At 39.7% G+C, this 18,686-nt stretch overlaps 1 protein-coding gene across 1 annotated transcript in view; it reads right to left on the bottom strand.

Moving 5' to 3' along the window:
* PIK3AP1 (phosphoinositide-3-kinase adaptor protein 1) overlaps positions 1–18,686 on the bottom strand; it is a 212,025-nt gene that overhangs the window by 108,804 nt on the left and 84,535 nt on the right. Inside the window, exons 7-8 of the mRNA XM_073596509.1 lie at positions 11,692–11,888; positions 1,685–1,862 (exon numbers count right to left, since the gene is read on the bottom strand). Of these exons, the coding sequence (XP_073452610.1) occupies positions 1,685–1,862; positions 11,692–11,888 (375 nt within the window). The remainder of the gene's footprint in view (positions 1–1,684; positions 1,863–11,691; positions 11,889–18,686) is intronic.

Below are 18,686 nucleotides of genomic sequence, written 5' to 3'. Positions count from 1 at the left end.
GCGTATGTTGCACCAGTGTGAACTGGGCCTTATTGTCAAAGCTTAATTGAACATGCTGAAGTTAGAAACATATTGGCTACCATGCACAGCTACACCAGATTCTGAGTGTTCCAGTTTTAGTAAATCTCCCCCTGTCTGTTAAGTATACTTGATGAAGAATGTTGATCACATTATAAAAAAAAATATTTTTGAGAGTAGCATTGTTCACAATTTTTCATGGCCCATAAAGCCAATGCTATCAAATGGACAAACTCATTCCCCCCAGTGTATCTCAGTGGAAATTCTTCATTAACCAGCTCATACCATATTAGAAAGTTATGCATGAGAAAATAAATTGTCCCCTTACCGTTCACAAAATTTGGGACTCATGTTGTGAATCTGATCTTACACAATTCAAGATGAGCTGATCTGGTCCAACCATCACCACAGTTATAGACCCTTACTAGTTTTGTATATTTTTTACAACAAAGGTATGTAGGTGTCACAAAAAGGCTGATTTACTAAAGGATTGTTCACACAATACAACGTGTAAAGATTTTCCTTAATTATCCATTAATGTAAAAATAAAATCCATGTTTACTTATATTATGTGCATATGACTGAATAACTGAAGTTAATATTCACACAATTTTCTTTGTGAGCATTCTCAAATTCTTTAAGAGATCGGCCTCAAGGACTCATTCAAGACTGTCAGAGTTTACATCTTTTATTTATTTTTTTTATGCTGAATCCTTATTACCCAACTTTGTACTCTGAATGTATTATACTGTATATTGGACTCGTGTAAGGTTGTAATTTTTTACAACTGTTTGAGATCAATAAAAAAATGTATTTTTTAAATCCTCTGCATGGCTTGAATAAGTGGTGCAAGTTCAATACACAACACTGGAACTTTTATTACCAGTTTGCATAGTGCTACAATGACTTGGTCATACTCAGTGTCATACTTACTGTATAATGGCCAAAACAAACATATTGTTTTTTTCTAGAAAACGAGATACAGCAGGTTAAAGAGGAAGTAAACCCAGTTTTTTTTTAAACATTACATGCCTTGCACCTTTAACATGATTAAAACCTGCTTTGCAAATACCTTTTTTTTTACTTTCATAAAAGATTTCTTCTTACGGGAATCGGCAGCTCCATCTTTACTGTTGATCTATGTCTCTTGTGTGGATGTTATTTCCGCCCTTCCTTTGTCCCCCTGACTAAATCTTGTGCATGCGCGATCGCGTCTAAAATTTTGCATTACTTTCATAGAAAAAACATTGCTTTACTCTTCCCAAGTAACTTTTACTAATGTGGCTTGACTATGGCTCTTAGAATAGCTGCAGCTGCTTGCTCTGCAGCTGCCCTGGTTCACCCCCCCGTGTGACGTCTAGTACAGTCACAAGGGGAGAACCAGGAAGAGAAGGGCACATATCCTTCAGTGCTGTGCCGTTTACAGGGGAAAGAAATACAGGATACAGAAACGGTACACATAGCGTGCTTTGAAAGAACGGATGGACTGGGCAAGCGCGGCTGACGTCACTAAAGAATGCAGGACGGTTTCTATGGCAACAGAAACAGTGAGTGAACTTTTACAGGCAGCATCAGCTGCCTGTTCTATAGAGATTAGATTGAGCTAAAGTCAAAGTGGAGAGTTTACAACCACTTTAATGATGTTGTAGATTAAAAAAATACTCACATGTGTCATCTGCAAACCCAACCATAGTTTCATACAGGTCTTCATCAGAACCTGGGTGAAGCGAACATTTCATCAGTATATCGGTGGATAGGTTTACCATGGTCTCGTATAGGGAGTCATCATTATCTCCTTGCATTAGTTCTTCCTTAATGTGCGTTTTTAACATATCAGCAGTTTCCTTGATGAAAAAAATGGACACGTGATGCTGATACAAAATGATGATATACAGTGACAACATAGAGTTAAAGGTTTTTCATACAATGTGCATTACAAAATAAACATATTTTCCCTTTTATGCTGTTAAAGCATACATGCCAAAAAATAAATTCACAACCCACCCCCTTTTATTTCATAGCCAATACTTAACAGTAGGGTTGTCCCGATACCGATACTAGTATCGGTATCGGCACCGATACCGAGCATTTGCCCAAGTACTTGTACTCGGGCAAATGCTCCCGATGCTTCCCCCGATACCTGGAAGACAGCTGTGATCGGCGCGTGGGGGAGTTACAAGATTCTCCCCCAGCGGCTTTCACCAGCTTTAGTGACATACAGCGGTGATCGCTCACCGCTGACTGTCACTGCATCCTCCTCCGTGCCCCCTCCTTTCCTCTGTGCCTCTCCGCTGTCCCCCTCCGTTCTTCTCTCCTTATCTGTCCCCTCCGTTCTGCTCTCCTTATCTGTCCCCTCCGTTCTGCTCTCCTTATCAGTCCCCTCCGTTCCTCTCTCCTTATCTGTCTCCCTCCGTTCTCCCCCTCCGTTCCTCAGTCCCCCTCCTCCTTCCTTTGTGTATGGAATGGATAGAGTCAGCTGACTCTGTCCATTCACAATAACTGAAACATTGTAATCTCCTGTGATTACGATGTGTCAGTTTATGAATGGAGAGAAGCTGCTGCCTTCTCTCCATTCATTCTCAGTGCAGCTGAGGCTGCAGAGAAAGGGACTGGGGAATCTCTATCCTCTGTCTCTTTCTCTGTCTCAAGGGGGAGATATCAGAGGTCTGTTAAGACCCCTGATATCTCACCAAAGCCCCCCAAAAGGGCTGATTAAAAAAAAAAACAAAAAAAAAAACAATAAAGAATAAAAAAAATATTATTGTAAAAAATAAAAGTTGTAAATAAAAAAAAACACACACACACACATACACCGTTCACACACCCCCCCCCCCCCCCCCCACCAAAAAAAAAAAAAAAAAAAGCAAGCACTGTTAAGAAAAAAACAAAAAACAAAAAAAAAACAAAAAACACTGTCATGTGACATTTAAAAAAAAAGTATCGGTAATCGGTATCGGCGAGTACTTGAAAGAAAGTATCTGTACTTGTACTCGGTCCTAAAGAAGTGGTATCGGGACAACCCTACTTAACAGTATTGATAAGATAAAATTAAGAAGATAAAATGAAAGAAGGGAAAAAGAAAGAAAAAAAAATTCTGGGGAGGGGGCATGTCAAGTTGTTCTATATATATATTTGGATAGTATTGCAGAGGTTTGAAATTCATCCCATTGTTGCCATATCTTTGGAGTTTGTTCTCTTGAACCCATTTCTGTCATTATTGTCTGCACCAGGGACTGCATCTCGCTCATCTCACACGCCCATTCCACTATTGAAGGACCTGTCATTTTCTGCCAATTTCGGGCTATGACTGTACATGCTGCAGTGAGCATGTGTCTTAAAATATATTTTTTTTTTATAGATTTTATTGGGCCAGGAAAAATTGATAGCACAGAAACATTAATGTCTGATTGCATAGTTGATCCTGTAATTTTCCGATACATACTAAAAATCTTTGACCAAAATAACAGAACCGTCGGAAAGTAGTACCATATGTGTGACATTGTATCTCTTGCATTAAGACATCTCCAACAAGTCTCTTGATTTTCAGCATTAATTTTGTGCATATCTACCGGGCATCGATACCATCTTGCTAAGATTTTGTAATTTCTTTCTTGATGTCTAGTTGATAAAGATAGTTTATGTGTTAAGAGAAACAACCTTTCCCAGTCAGAACTGGAGATAGTCGCCTTTAATTCTTCCTCCCATCTTGTTAAATATGTTGATTCTTCCGCTGTGTTTTTTGGGAGCAAGTTTTTCTAAATGGTAAATAGAACATGATCTGGTCTTTGTTCTTGTAACAATAATTGTTCAAATTCTGTTAATGGTCTCTCTAATGGAGAATTTTGTGTCAGAGATTGAATGTATGTTTAAAGTTGTTGATATTGCATCCATTTAGTCCTAAACTCTAAGCCCAAAGAATTCAGTGGAAGGAGTTTACCGTCTACCAGGGTCTGGACAATTCTTACATCTTCATGACTATACCATTTTAAGAAGACTGAGGCTTCCACAGCTGGTGAAAATTCTGGATTGAAAAACAAAGGTGTCATAAGCCCAACCTGAGTAGACCAAGATTTCTTCCTCGACAATAAATCCCACACTCTCAGTATTGAAGACAACAAAATTGGCATCTCCCCCATCGGAGGTCGGGAGCAGACAGCAACCCATGGTAGTGATTTAAATTTCATGGCAGTGACATTTTCCTCCAGTTTCACCCATTGTTTACAGTTCACATTATAAAACCAGTCCACTATCCTGGTCACAAATGCTGAGCGGAGGTATATTGAAAAATCTGGAAGGGCCAGGCCCCATTTATCTTTGCCCTAATTAGTATATCTCTTCTAATTCGAGGGGATCTATGCGCCACCCATATAAATCTCGCTACAGCTCTACGTAATTGGCCCAACAAAATTGTTGGAAAAAATATTGGAATTGTTTGAAATATATATGATAATTTTGATAATATATCCATTTTTACTATATTGATCCTTCCCATCCAGGAAAAAAAACGTTCTATCAGATTTTTGGAGCAATTTCATTATATTTTGAATTATCGGAAGGTAGTTTAATTCTTGAAGCTTAGTTAGATCTCTAGGGATCTATATAACTAAATAGTTAATGGCAATTTTTTGCCGCTTAAAAGAGAAATTTCTTTGAAGAAGATCCTGAGTTTTATTTGATAATATCAAAGCTTCTGATTTATCGTAATTAACTTTAAAGTTGCTCCAAAACAATTAAATTCCTGGATTAGATTTGGTATAGTCACTACTGGATTAGTAATATATAGCAATAAGTGATCTGCATATACTGACATTTTATATTCTGTTTCTTTTACCTTAATCTTTTGAACATCTAAATTATTATGAATAGCTGTAGTCCATTACCAGTGTATAACAGTGTATAATGTGTTCCATTACCAGTACGTATAACAGAGGGGATACAGGACATCCCTGTCCATTCAAGATCGTCCTAGGATCCGAGAGAGCTCCATTTATCTGTATTCTAGCTTTCGGATTATAATAAAGGGCCATAATTTTCTCACAAAGTTGAAGACCTATACCCCACTGTTTCAATGTCTCTTCAAAGAAGCACCATTCCACCTTGTTAAGTATAGAAATAAATCTGGGCTTGGACTTTATACATAAAACATCAAATAAATATAGCTCAAAATGGTTAGCTAGCTGATGTAGTAATACATAAGATATATCAATATATATACATATTGCGAATTTGCAGTCACTGAAATGGAAGCCCAATAATCAGTGCTAGTCCGGCAGGGCCTAGGCAATATTCATACACTATGGGGACATATGTAACAACATAGATAGAAAAGTGTATGATATATATAGTAGTTTGGACCAATAGATCAATGTGACTGCCAATAGGATAATATTTAGAGAAAATTAGGAAGGAAAAGGAAGGGGGGGGGGGAATAAGGGGGGGGGGAGAGAAGGGGGGAGAGGGGGGAGAGAAGGGGGGAGGGGGGAAAGGGGGGAAGGAAGATTGGGAAGAAGGGGAGGGGAGGGAAAAAGGGGGGGGGAAGAGGGGGAGGGGGGAGAAAGAAAGGGAAAAAGGAAAAGAAAAGAAAAAGGAAAAGGAAATGGAAAGGGAAAGAAGGGGGGGAGGGGGGATGTATGAAGGATAGAAGGATAAAAGTATGTAGCCTTCTAGCTAGAGAAAACCCAGATAGGACATTGTGATATAAATCAATAAATAGATAATAACCTGATAAACTTGATTATCAATGAATAGATAATAACCTGATAAACTTGATTATCCATTTGATTATAAAATTGCATAAAGCCAATTGATTCCAGCGGTATTAATAATTAATGTTATGTAGTAAATGATAAATGATGGATCTAAATAAGTATAGGTAAAAAACAAGACAGATATCTATTAGTGTGGTAAACTGCAATGCACTCAGAGTAGGGCCAGTTGGTAATAGCAGTATTAATAATTAATGTTCTATGATAGATGATAAATATGAATTAATTTATACATTGGGCCAATTAAGTACCACTTTAGATTTAAATTTATATAACAGACCAATTGAATACCACTTTAAGTTAATTTGTATAAAGTAACAATAACACTTACCAGAATCATAGTAGTGGAATATAAAAAAAAACAGATGTAGAAATAAAGGGGATGACAATAAAAAACTTTTTTTGTCTGTGTATCCTTAAAATAGAAAATATACTGCTGGAAGCATCCAGTAAAGCATTTAAAAGTTGTAAAGCAGTAAAAGTATATGGTAAGTGTTATTGTTACTTTATACAAATTAACTTAAAGTGGTATTCAATTGGTCTGTTATATAAATTTAAATCTAAAGTGGTACTTAATTGGCCCGATATATAAATTAATACATATTTATCATCTATCATAGAACATTAATTATTAATACTGCTATTACCAACTGGCCCTACTCTGAGTGCATTGCAGTTTACCACACTAATAAATATCATACACCCCCCCTACTCCACCCCCCCTTCTTTCCCTTTCCATTTCCTTTTTCTTTTCTTTTCCTTTTTCCCTTTCTTTCTCCCCCCTCCCCCTCTTCCCCCCCTTTTTCCCTCCCCTCCCTTTTTTCCCAATCTTCCTTCCCCTACCTTTCCCCCCTCTCCCCTCCCCCCTCCCCCCTCCCCCCTTCTCTTTCTCCCCTCCTCCCCCCCCCCCCCCCTTTTCTCCACCCCCTTCCTTTTTCCTGCTAACTTTCTCTAAATATTATCCTATTGGCAGTCACATTGATCTATTGGTCCAAACTACAATATATATCACACACTTTTCTATCTATGTTGTTATATACTTCCCCATAGTATATGAATATTGCCTAGGCCTTGTCAGACTAGCACTGATTATTGGGCTTTCATTTCAGTAACTTCAAATTCGCTATATATATATATATATATATATATATATATATATATTGATATATCTTAGGTATTACTACATCAGCTAGCTAACCATTTTGAGCTATATTTATTTGATGTTTTATGTATTTCAGTAAATTTGTTCCATGCTCCTGAAGAAGCGCCATGGCGTGTAACATGTTGAGTAAGTTCTAGACACCCATTATTATCAACTACATAGCTCTTCCTTGACAACAAAGTAACTTTATGGTGGAATGATCGGTATTCTATCCTCATACAATTTATCTACATGATATTGAGCTATGTATGGAGTGTATAATTGTAACTGTATCTCTATGAACTGATTTCTGTATTTGTTTTCCTTTTTTTCTTGCTTTTAAACAAAACTTTATATATTGAATAAAATTCAGTTTTTAATTATACAACATTGGCTATTGTGCCTATAAAGTCCAAGCCCAGATTTATTTCTATACTTAACAATGATTTCGGGACGTGGCACTTAGTATGTTATATGTATCCACATTACCACTATGTGTTGATACTTAATTGATTCAAACCATTCCACCTTGTCAAATGCCTTTTTGGCATCTATAGATAGAAGACCGGATGGTATGGATTGTCTCTGAGCAAATTCCACTAATGTAAGAGTCTTTAATGTGTTGTCTCTAGCCTCTAGACCACTCATTGTGAAACCCACTTGATCCAAGTGAATATGTGCTGGTAAAATTGGTGCAAGTCTATTTGCAATAATCTTAGAATAAAGTCGTAGATCAATATTTGTAAATGAAATCAGGTGATAATTCCCACATAAAATAATAATAAATAAAATAATACAAAATAGCAGTGCTACCAAAACGTGACCAAATAAGTGAATATAATAAATAAATAAAATTAAGTCCAAATCAATGGTTGTGTAAAAATAACATAAGTAGTGAATGATAGTCCAAAACTAGCACATAAAGTGAGTGCTAAAACATTACACCTCTTGACGACAGTGCACCTTCACCACATAGATTGTGCGCTTACCAGAAGGCAAGCTTTAAAGAGCCTGCGGCTAAATACCCAGCCAGGGCCTTTATCCAAAAGGAAGATGGTAATCCACCCCAAGGAGACGTTGCTGGATCTGGCGGCAGGGGAGTACACACTATGGAGTCTCTCTTTATATTTTTTGGGCAAAATCTGAATTGATCCTTGGTGGCTGATGCTCAAGCACTCCTGGCTATTTGGTGCTTATATAAGCTCCTTCCCTAACTAGCGGTGGATTACCATCTTACCTTTGGATAAAGGCCCTGGCTGGGTATTTAGTCGCAGGCTCCTTAAAGCTTGCCTTCTGGTAAGCGCACAATCTATGTGGTGAAGGTGCACTGTCGCCAAGAGGTGTCATTTTTTTTAGCACTCACTTTAAGTGCTAGTTTTGGACTGTTTTTCACTACTTATGTTATTTATACATAACCATTGATTTGGACTTATTCATTTTATTTATTTATTATATTCACTTATTTGGTCACGTTTTGGTAGCACTGCTATTTTGTATTATTTTATCTGTTTTCTGTGAGTATCTCATGGTTCTAGCAGCTGCTTTTCTACAGATCATTTATATATGCTCTTTAGCGCGGTATTTTTCTCTATTTTTTCTAGTGTTGATAATTCCCACATAACGTATGATCCTTCTCCAGCTTAGAAATGGCAGAGATGTATCCTTTCAGTCCTTGCGGAACAAAGGGTCTAGTGGTAGAGACTGAATTGAAGGTTCTGCTCATAATAGGGATCAAAATTTCCTTAAGTGTCTTATAAAAACGCAGAGTAAATTCATCCGGGCCCGGGCTTTTGCCTGGGACCAGTGAGTTTATTGCTTTTTGTAATTCTGTTACTGAGAACTCTTCTGCCTCTTCACCAGACAAAGTAGGTATTGCTATTACATTATACAATCTAGAAAAAAAGGAATGAAATGTTTTTAAAATTCCTCTAGGGTCATGTATCATTTCTCCCGATGGTTTTAAAATTTTTACTATAGAAGGCATAGGTACTCATTGATGTAGTGCCCTTGCTAGGAGCCAGCCTGGTTTATTCCCATATTGGTAGAAAAATGCACGATTCTTAACTCTAAGCCTTAAGGTCTGTTCATTCAATAGAGTCTGTAGTTCTATCCGTTTATCTGTTAATGCTACAACATTTTCTGAAGTTAAATTATATTTATGCATTGTTTATAATAATAATATTTTTTTTTAAAGGAAAGATATTCTACAGGCTTTTTAGTTTTAGTTTTTTTTTTTAAATTAGATGTCCAGCCTCTTTCCACAGCACTATTCCCTGCATGCTTAATGTAAGCCCAGAGTGTCAAAGACCCTCTCTCTGGGGGCATGTCATCAAGCCACCCTGGACTCATAATAGAATGTAGTGTGATGTCATTATGTGGTGCCATTCTGTGCAGAATTTAGAACTGCCTACTGCTGGAGGGAGAAAAGAAGAAAGAGGATCTGTGGTGTCATGCAACTGAACCAAAAAAAACAGACAAAAGGTATATATAGAAAAATGAAAACAAAAGAAGAAAACTTAAGTTGATATTTAAGACAACTTTTTCAGTATTACCTGGTTTTTAGATTACCTCTTCCCAATGTTTTTGTTTTTAATTTTCTTTATGTCAGACATTATCCTTGCATAGATGTTTTAAGAAAACTATTTTCAAGTCCTGAACCTTAAAGGCATTGTGCACTTTCAAATGTTTTTATTGCTTTAACTAGGTATTAGTGTAGGTATATTACCTATGTTGTTTGCCTTACCTCATAAAGATGGGCTCACAAGCTGTGTCTGCAGTTTGTAGAAAAAACATGTCTATGCATTGCTTCTGTTAACTAAAGCAATGCAGTCCCCTGTGTCCATGTATTGCTTCAGGTAAATCGGTAATATATCGCTGCTGGCAACCACTGTCACTGCTGACAAGGCTTCCATCTTCACAAATCCCAAAGGAAGTCACGAGATGTGATGAAACCGGTAGGAGGAGCTTGATCGGTTGACATGTAAGAAACCAGGAAGTGCTGTGGAGAACAGGCTTAGGATGGGGTGAATGCCGCTGACCGGGGCTGCAGATCCGGTTTCAGGTGACACTATCACCCCATCACATATGAGTATTTTAAGACATGTTTTTTATCATGAAATGTGAGTGTAATTCTTGTGGAGTTTAAGCTGTAATAAATGTTTTAAAAAAACGATATCACACTATTGCCAGCCTCTGTTGTTTCTAGATGTGACATATGTGAGAGGAGGTTGCTGGTAACCAGGAGGAAGGAGTCATCCTTTTGAACTAAATAGCTATCGCAGGAAGGAGGAATTACAGGAGGATCTCTAAGCTGTTAACATTTACTACAGGCCTTTATACAAAGCCCTTAAGGTGAGGGTACATCTGGTGGAGGGTACACTAGGACTGTGTGCACACTGCATAAAGGCACCAACATCACTTTTATCTATGTTTTTTTGATGGATTGTCAAAGATTCTCATTCAAAAATTATTAAGGATATTGTGCAGCACATGGAGGACTTGCACTTTATTTTGGGCATTACAAATAATTGAATGCTATTTGCACGGTTTTGGATTTGTTTCACAGGATATATTTAATATTGATTTAATATACTTATTGAATATTTTTTTATTAGATCTGTGATATATATATATATATATATATATATATATATATATATATATATATATATATATATATATATATATTCTTTATAGTTATTTAATCTATTTATTTATTGTTTGGTCTTAGCGCCGCACATTGTTATATAGAGGCTTCTATCTTCCCCCAGTTTTCCTTCCAGGTTTGTGGGCTCCGGCTGTATGAGTGGCTGGGGCCATGATGATCATCATTGTGGCCCCAGCAACGCATGCACACGTGAGCCGTCGGCTGTGGCATGAAGCTCTGAAGGTCCGGCACGGTATGCATGCGCCTTTGACGTCACTGGTTGCATCCAGTGGGAATATCTCCTAAACACTGCAAGTTTAGGAGATATTTAATGTACCTACAGGTAAGCCTTATTATAGGCTTACCTGTAAGTACAAGTCCAAAAAATTACGTTACTACCACTTTAACTGGTCCCTATGCACCAAAGGTGCAAGACACAGGGCCCAATGCATGCCTCACTATCCACTGTGTTGCATCACAAACATAGCCGTGTTAATGTGATGAAACACATCGTCTCTAGCTGCATGAGTAAGCTCCCTGTCTGTCTGTATAATCTAAGCACTCTGTCCCTATCATGTGCATAAACACTAGACTGAGAAACCCAGGGATTGTGAGATGTGTAGTTTCTGTAGAGGAAGTTTTGGGTCTCGCGCTACAGACAGAGGTCATTCATTAAGCTGTGCAGAGACTTGCTGCTGCTGACACAGGAATGTGAATATTTATTGTTCTATAGGCTAGGCATACAGGGCAACAAATAACACCATCAAATGATGTGATCCACACATTGGTTTGTTTTAATACAGTGTTCACTGCAGCACATTGTGATGTGCTTTAACACATCACTGTGTGACCTGGCATATTAGAGAACAATGCTTTTTTACTTTACCCATGCTGTGGGACACATTTGGTGTGAACAAGCCCTAAAGTTTTACCCATTATAAATTGTGCACTGGGATAGGCACCACCAGGCACAAGTATATAACCATGGTCACTGCATATTTAAAGCTATATGTTGAAACAAAGAAAAGGCTAGTTGATATTAAAATGCAGATGAAATATATAGTGTTTACACTTTTTTTCCTGAATATGATTATGATCAAGTACATTTACAATAGACTCACCACATATTCATCAATGAACTGTCGCAGATCCTTAAAACCGTATTTTTCTGCAATATTGTTTGGAAAGTCTCCATGTTTATTTGATACACTATATGCTTGTAAAGCTCCGGGGCAGGTGAGCAAAAGGGCTGTCAAATTTTTCAGCCCATATTTTGCAGAAAAATGAAGAAGAGTAGGCAATTCTTCATCTCGTTGATCTAAAATAAAATATGAAGGACATTTAGGTAGTATTAAATCCTTAGTGTTTTAGTTTAACACACTGATCACAACAACATAAACATTCCCCATTAAACTCGTTCTTATCAAAGCACTTGCAGTTTACAACTTTCAATGCTGCTGGCTTCTGCTCTCTCAGTGCTGCTTCCCTAAACTTCTGGTCTTCACAGGAAAGAGTTAACAGTGAACAGTGCAGCTTTCAGTTAGTCCATTAGCTTGGAGAAGGGCGAAGCAGGAAGTGTTTTGCCTTCCTAGGCTATGGGGCTGTGTGTTTCAAATGAAGCACACGGTATAGGGAAACACAGCATTAGTCGCTGTATGCAAGGATGACTCCATAGCATGCTGCAGGTGAAGGCAGCCACCCTGAAAAAAAAACCCTGGGCCAGGGGTTTTGGCACCAGGTTAAACTGGAACATAGACAAAGATTAAGGCTGGGTTCACATACAGTGGGGTGACGGAAAGTAGTCATACCCCCTTAAATATTTCACTCTTTGTTATATTGCAGCCATTTGATAAAATCATTTAAGTTCATTTTTTTTCCCTCATGAATGTACACACAGCACCCCATATTGACAGAAAAACACAGAATTGTTGACATTTTTGCAGATTTATTAAAAAAGAAAAACTGAAATATCACATGGTCCTAAGTATTCAGACCCTTTGCTGTGACACTTATATATTTAACTCAGGTGCTGTCCATTTCTTCTGATAATCCTTGAGATGGTTCTACACCTTCATTTGAGTCCAGCTGTGTTTGATTATACTGATTGGACTTGATTAGGAAAGTCACACACCTGTCTATATAAGACCTTACAGCTCACAGTGCATGTCAGAGCAAATGAGAATCATGAGGTCAAAAGGAACTGCCTGAAAAGCTCAGAGACAGAATTGTGGCAAGGCACAGATCTGGCCAAGGTTACAAAAAAGTTCTACTGCACTTAAGGTTCCTAAGAGCACAGTGGCCTCCATAATCCTTAAATGGAAGATGTTTGGGACGACCAGAACCCTTCCTAGAGCTGGCCGTCCGGGGGAGAAGAGTCTTGGTGAGAGAGGTAAAGAAGAACCCAAAGATCACTGTGGCTGAGCTCCAGAGATGCAGTCGGGAGATGGGAGAAAGTTGTAGAAAGTCAACCATCACTGCAGCCCTCCACCAGTCTGGGCTTTATGGCAGAGTGGCCCAACGGAAGCCTCTCCTCAGTGCAAGACACATGAAAGTGCATGGAGTTTGCTAAAAAACACCTGAAGGACTCCAAGATGGTGAGAAATAAGATTCTCTGGTCTGATGAGACCAAGATAGAACTTTTTGGCCTTAATTCTAAGAGGTATGTGTGGAGAAAACCAGGCACTGCTCATCACCTGTCCAATACAGTCCCAACAGTGAAGCATGGTGGTGGCAGCATCATGCTGAGAGGGTGTTTTTCAGCTGCAGAGACAGGACGACTGGTTGCAATCGAGGGAAAGATGAATGCGGCCAAGTACAGGGATATCCTGAGCGAAAACCTTCTCCAGAGTGCTCAGGACCTCAGACTGGGCCGAAGGTTTACCTTCCAACAAGACAATGACCCCAAGCACACAGCTAAACTAACGAAGGAGTGGCTTCACAACAACTCCGTGACTGTTCTTGAATGGCCCAGCCAGAGCTCTGACTTAAACCCAATTGAGCATCTCTGGAGAGACCTAAAAATGGCTGTCCACCAATGTTTACCATCCAACCTGACAGAACTGGAGAGGATCTGCAAGGAGGAATGGCAGAGGATCCCCAAATTCAGGTGTGAAAAACTTGTTGCATCTTTCCCAAAAATACTCATGGCTGTATTAGATCAAAAGGGTGATTCTACTAAATACTGAGCAAAGGGTCTGAATACTTGAAGGTGTAGAACCAACTCAAGGATGATCAGAAGAAATGGACAGCACCTGAGTTAAATATATGAGTGTCACAGCAAAGGGTCCGAATACTTAGGACCATGTGATATTTCAGTTTTTCTTTTTTAATAAATTTGCAAAAATGTCAACAATTCTGTGTTTTTCTGCCAATATGGGCTGCTGTGTGTAAATTAATGAGGAACAAAATGAACTTAAATGATTTTAGCAAATGGCTGCAATACAACAAAGAGTTTAAAATTTAAGGGAGTCTGAATACTTTCCGTCCCCACTGTATGCTGCGGTCGCGGTTCACAGCATGGGGTCCCTGTTCACTGATTGAGGTGCAAATCACGTCCAAATTTTTGCCTGAATTAGCACCTGAATCGGAACCAAAGACGCACAGGACCCATTGTTAACTGCGGACCATGGCTGCCCCGGAGCTGAGCTGGTCACACTTTCCTGTCATGCGAATTGGATGCGGGAAAACCTGCATCCAATTTGCCTATGTGTGAACCCGGCCTTAAAGATGGAGAAGCTGCATACTCAATAAGTGATTAAATCAGCTGCTGAAAGTGTGTAAAAACTGAGGATTTTATATCACTTAAAGCAATGTAGCAAAACTTGTATTTAGCAGCTCCCTTCAGGATATACCTAAATCATAATTTGAGAGTGGCTTTATGTTTGTACTTTAACTAACTGTATAAATTGCACATTACAAATTCTACTTAATTGCCTTTCAAAATTATTATATATTGTACCTGTCTTAATAAGTGCCTTCTATATACCAACAGAAAATGGGTTGTTTTCAATTTAAATATTATTCTTGTGCTCTACTCTCTACTAATTTTGGCACAGACACTCTCACAATCATCAAATGCAGTTGCAATCATACCTACTGAGTAAACTGTAATGCCAATGCATATTATGGACTACATTGTATATTTACCAAAGTAAAAGGATGACAATGCCTGTAACACAATCTGTGAATGTAGAGAATTCTATGACTAATCAGAATCTCCCCCATTCACAGTTTGTGTTACAGGCACTGTCATCCATAAAATAACTTCTCAATGGAGGAGAGGGCAGGAGGGTGCGTGGTCCTGTTGGATCATCTATAGTGCAGCTGAGTCCAGAGACCCGAATCTGTTAACCGGAAGTTCAGCAGCAGGAAAAGGACAGGGCAGCTAGGCACTGGAAATTTCTACAGAATCCAGCAGCCTGCACATTGTTGGACATACTTTTTTACAGGTAAGTAATGTAAATGAAGCTGTAGAAAACTTGGGGACCTGGTTTACCTCAGGGACCTGTGTAATGGGCACCTACTTTCAAGTAGGTGAGCTTTCAGTGTTTAAATTACAAAGTATGGTTTCAGGTAAATTTGGGCAGGCTTGTATTGTGATTCCAGGCCTGGTTGTTTATTTTGGAAACGGGGAGTGTCAGTGTAGTGCAGGATGTGGCCACCTGTGCTTTGACCCAGAGATGCCTCCTCTTGCTTTCAGTGGAAATGGTTCTGGAAGAGAGGTTGGACTTGGGATCTGAGTGACAGGCAGCTTTTAGGCGAGTTCTGGCCAATCATTAATTTGTCTGGCAGGAGGCGGGACTCTTATAAAAGCTGGGGTCACATGGTGCAAGGGAGTTTCAGAAAGGGAGAGCCCGGAGAGAGAGGGTCCCCTGCGGGGAGCCAGGCAGAACCCCCCCCCACAGGGAAGGAGGGGGGACCAGGACACACGGAGGAGAGGAGTTGGTGACACCGCACAGCATGTAGTCGCTGGTGTTGCTGGACGCCCCTGTGGGGAAGGGAGTGTGCCAGACTGGAGAGGAGGGATGGAGAAACCATTACGGAAGAAGTAGCAACTAAGAGGAAGACTACTGGGCGATCGATTGTGAGTAAAACATGGACTGTCGATCAAGTGAGTGAAAGCCCAGGGGAAGGGTACTACCGGAGGCTGAGGGATGTTGGTATGCAAGTCAGTGAGACAGGTGGTTATGGCCTGTGACTTTGGGTTCAACAATGCCCCGGGATTCCAATCAGTTAGGCGGGTGGAATTATTCAGAGTAATCTCTTCCTTAGCTGAACTTGGAAGTAATATACAGACAGGAAGTAGTGGTCAAAAGGCAGCGGTAAAGCTCCAAGCACAAATAGAGATACAGTTTGTTCTAAAAAGTTCTGCAGGTGAAGAAGTTATTCAGAGTGACTCTTTAGAGGAAATAAACATGATTTGGAGTCAGCCGCACACCCCAATAAATTGTAGAAAGAAGATTGGAAAATTCCCCCGGGGGGGGGGGGGGGGTTTGCGGCATAATAATGTATGGATCATATGATAAAAATATATTAAATATTATATTATTATAATTTTTATAATTTTAATATATTTTTATCATATGATCCATACATTATTATGCCGCAAAAGAAAAAACCCTGGGGGAATTTTCCAATCTTCTTTCTTCAGAGTGACTTTTTACCATATATTCTCTAGTAAATCTACTTCTGTCTTCCCAATGAAGAAGTCATTCAGAGTGATTTTTCATAGTCTGCATGGTTCTAAGTCTTTGCATGAGAAGGCAAAGGAAAGATTATAAAGCAGCAAAAGAGCATCTCAGAAAACCCTTCTCCTATCCCAATTCATGTTATACCAATAAAAGCAAGAGAAAATTACAATATGGACTGTTTTCTATTTCTATGGGCTGCGATGGGCTAGATGGCAAATGTGAATTACAGATAGAACACACAAATTGCAGCTCCTTCGGGGGTAGTGCTCTACACCTGGTATACCATTCTGATGTTATTCCTTCTCTTTTGTCAGTACCCTATTCCTCCAGGTTCCCAACATCTTTATCTACTCTTCCAGTGCATATTTAGTTTCAACTGTGCCCCAGCTACTGTTTTTCTACTACCTGCTTGCGCCCTTTTAGCACCCAAGCAACGATGTTAGAACCTACCTTGCACCCATTACTTCCTGTTAGTGCCAGACTTACGCCTAATTTGCACCTGCCTAGATCCTCCACCACGGTGTTGCTCACATCAACCCCTATAACCCAACCAGTGCATGGCCAATGGTGGATTTGGCAATCCCAAATTAAGTGGGCGAGGCTTCTGTTCTGCTGTCACTTTCAAGTACTGCACACTGTGACTGTACAGAAGGTCAGCTCTGCTCAAGAGAGATTTTACATTTTCTTACCAAGCTATTTTATTCAAGGAAATGACATGCATAGTGAATGTTACACACAGACTTCAGCATGTGTCAATTCAATGTGTTTTTTGTGCCCCAAGACTCACTGTGTTAATGCAGCCTATTCATTTTTAATGGACTGGCAGTGCATCTTAACGCACACACACAAAAAAAAATGTATCTGCAGCATCATTTGGAATTCACAGGATAGTGTTGAATGTTTATGATCTTGCCATGTTAGATGAATAGCCACTTTTTTCACACCAGCGAACAAAGATGTGAAATAGCTATCCAGAGAGACATGCTTTCATGTAACATTTTCTTCCAAGATGCTTGGTGCATAACATTGCAGCAGAGATGGATTAAGGCAGAATGGGACCCTAGGCAAGGTAGCAGCTTTCGTCCCCCTTGTTGTCAAGCCTTTTGATCAACATTGCTAGGATTGCAAGATTGCAGTAGGGGCAGGGAAGACACTCCATTTGCATTTTCTGCACTAGCATGGCTTGCCCAATTAAAAACAGCACAGTTGTGACCAGTTGTGCAAAGACTACAGCTCTGGTGGTCACTTGGTCCCCCATGTGTCTTCCCCTGCGGTTCCTAACTGGGCAGGGGAACTTTTAGGTCTTGGCTTGCAGTAATCATCAGATACAGTATGTGTCACTGATAGGTACTATGTAAGCGTACTCTTGTTGTCTTTGGTTTGTTTTCTAATATATACAACTATTTTCTTGTAAAACAAATATTCTCATTATATTTTTATCTATTTTACTCATTATTGTTTGTATAAGGCAACCACGGGTTGCAGTAAAGGGTGTTGACAGGGGAATCCCTACCTCCAAGCCCTCACCCCACCCCTGCCAGATAAACGCAGTGATTATTGCTAGCGGCTATAACAGCAGCTAGCAAAAATCGCATATAAAATCCGGCAGGCTGGTTGTACCCAAGTTGATCGAGTTGAGCCTTTCCATTCATGGTTCGAATCTCAGCTGGTTCCTACTGAACCGGCGTGATTTGAACCGTCTATGGCCAGCTTAAAGTGCTTGTTACCCTAAAAAAAATTTGATCCTGCCCCTTTAAAGCATGAATAACAGCACAGTGCTTGTGCTGTGTAATTTGGCCCTTTGTATCACCTGAAATACCTGGCTGATCCACCCAGTTTCTGCCCTCCCCCTGTAAACTGACCACGCTTTATCATGGCTGCTGAGCCCTGACACCATGATCAGTTTACGTGCCTCCATCATCCACAGCTCTTCTCCGTCCTCCTCTGTCCTCCTCTCCCCCTCCCTCCCCCTCCCTCCCTGCCTGTCAGCTTGTGACAGTGCTTGCCCCTCCCCTCCAGCTGCTGAAATAACTTTAGCATTTTCTAGCAAACCCCTGTGTTAGATAATGCAATGTCTCCAGTGTATATACTTCATTCATTAAAAAAAATGCCTCTGTATACCTTATTTCCGAGTGCCACGCGGCACTCACGTGACCTCTCTCCTCCCCTCCTTTCCTCTCCTCCTCCCGACTGACGTCAGCGGGGGATTCTCGGCCCCTCCCACTGTAGCTGTCAGATTGGAAGAGGGAACAGAGGCCGGTCATGTAAGCACCAAGCGGCGCTCGGAAATAAGGTATACAGAGGCATTTTTTTAATAAAGCATATACACTGGAGACATTGGATTATCTAACACAGGGGGTTGCCTGAAAATGATAAAGTGGGTTTATAGCCGCTTTAACACTGTAGATTACCTTTGTTTTTCTGAT

The sequence above is a fragment of the Aquarana catesbeiana genome, linkage group LG08 (genome assembly GCF_042186555.1).
Source record: "Aquarana catesbeiana isolate 2022-GZ linkage group LG08, ASM4218655v1, whole genome shotgun sequence".
In the NCBI taxonomy this organism is placed as follows: Eukaryota; Metazoa; Chordata; class Amphibia; order Anura; family Ranidae; genus Aquarana; species Aquarana catesbeiana.
This window is presented reverse-complemented; position numbering and strand designations above follow the sequence as displayed.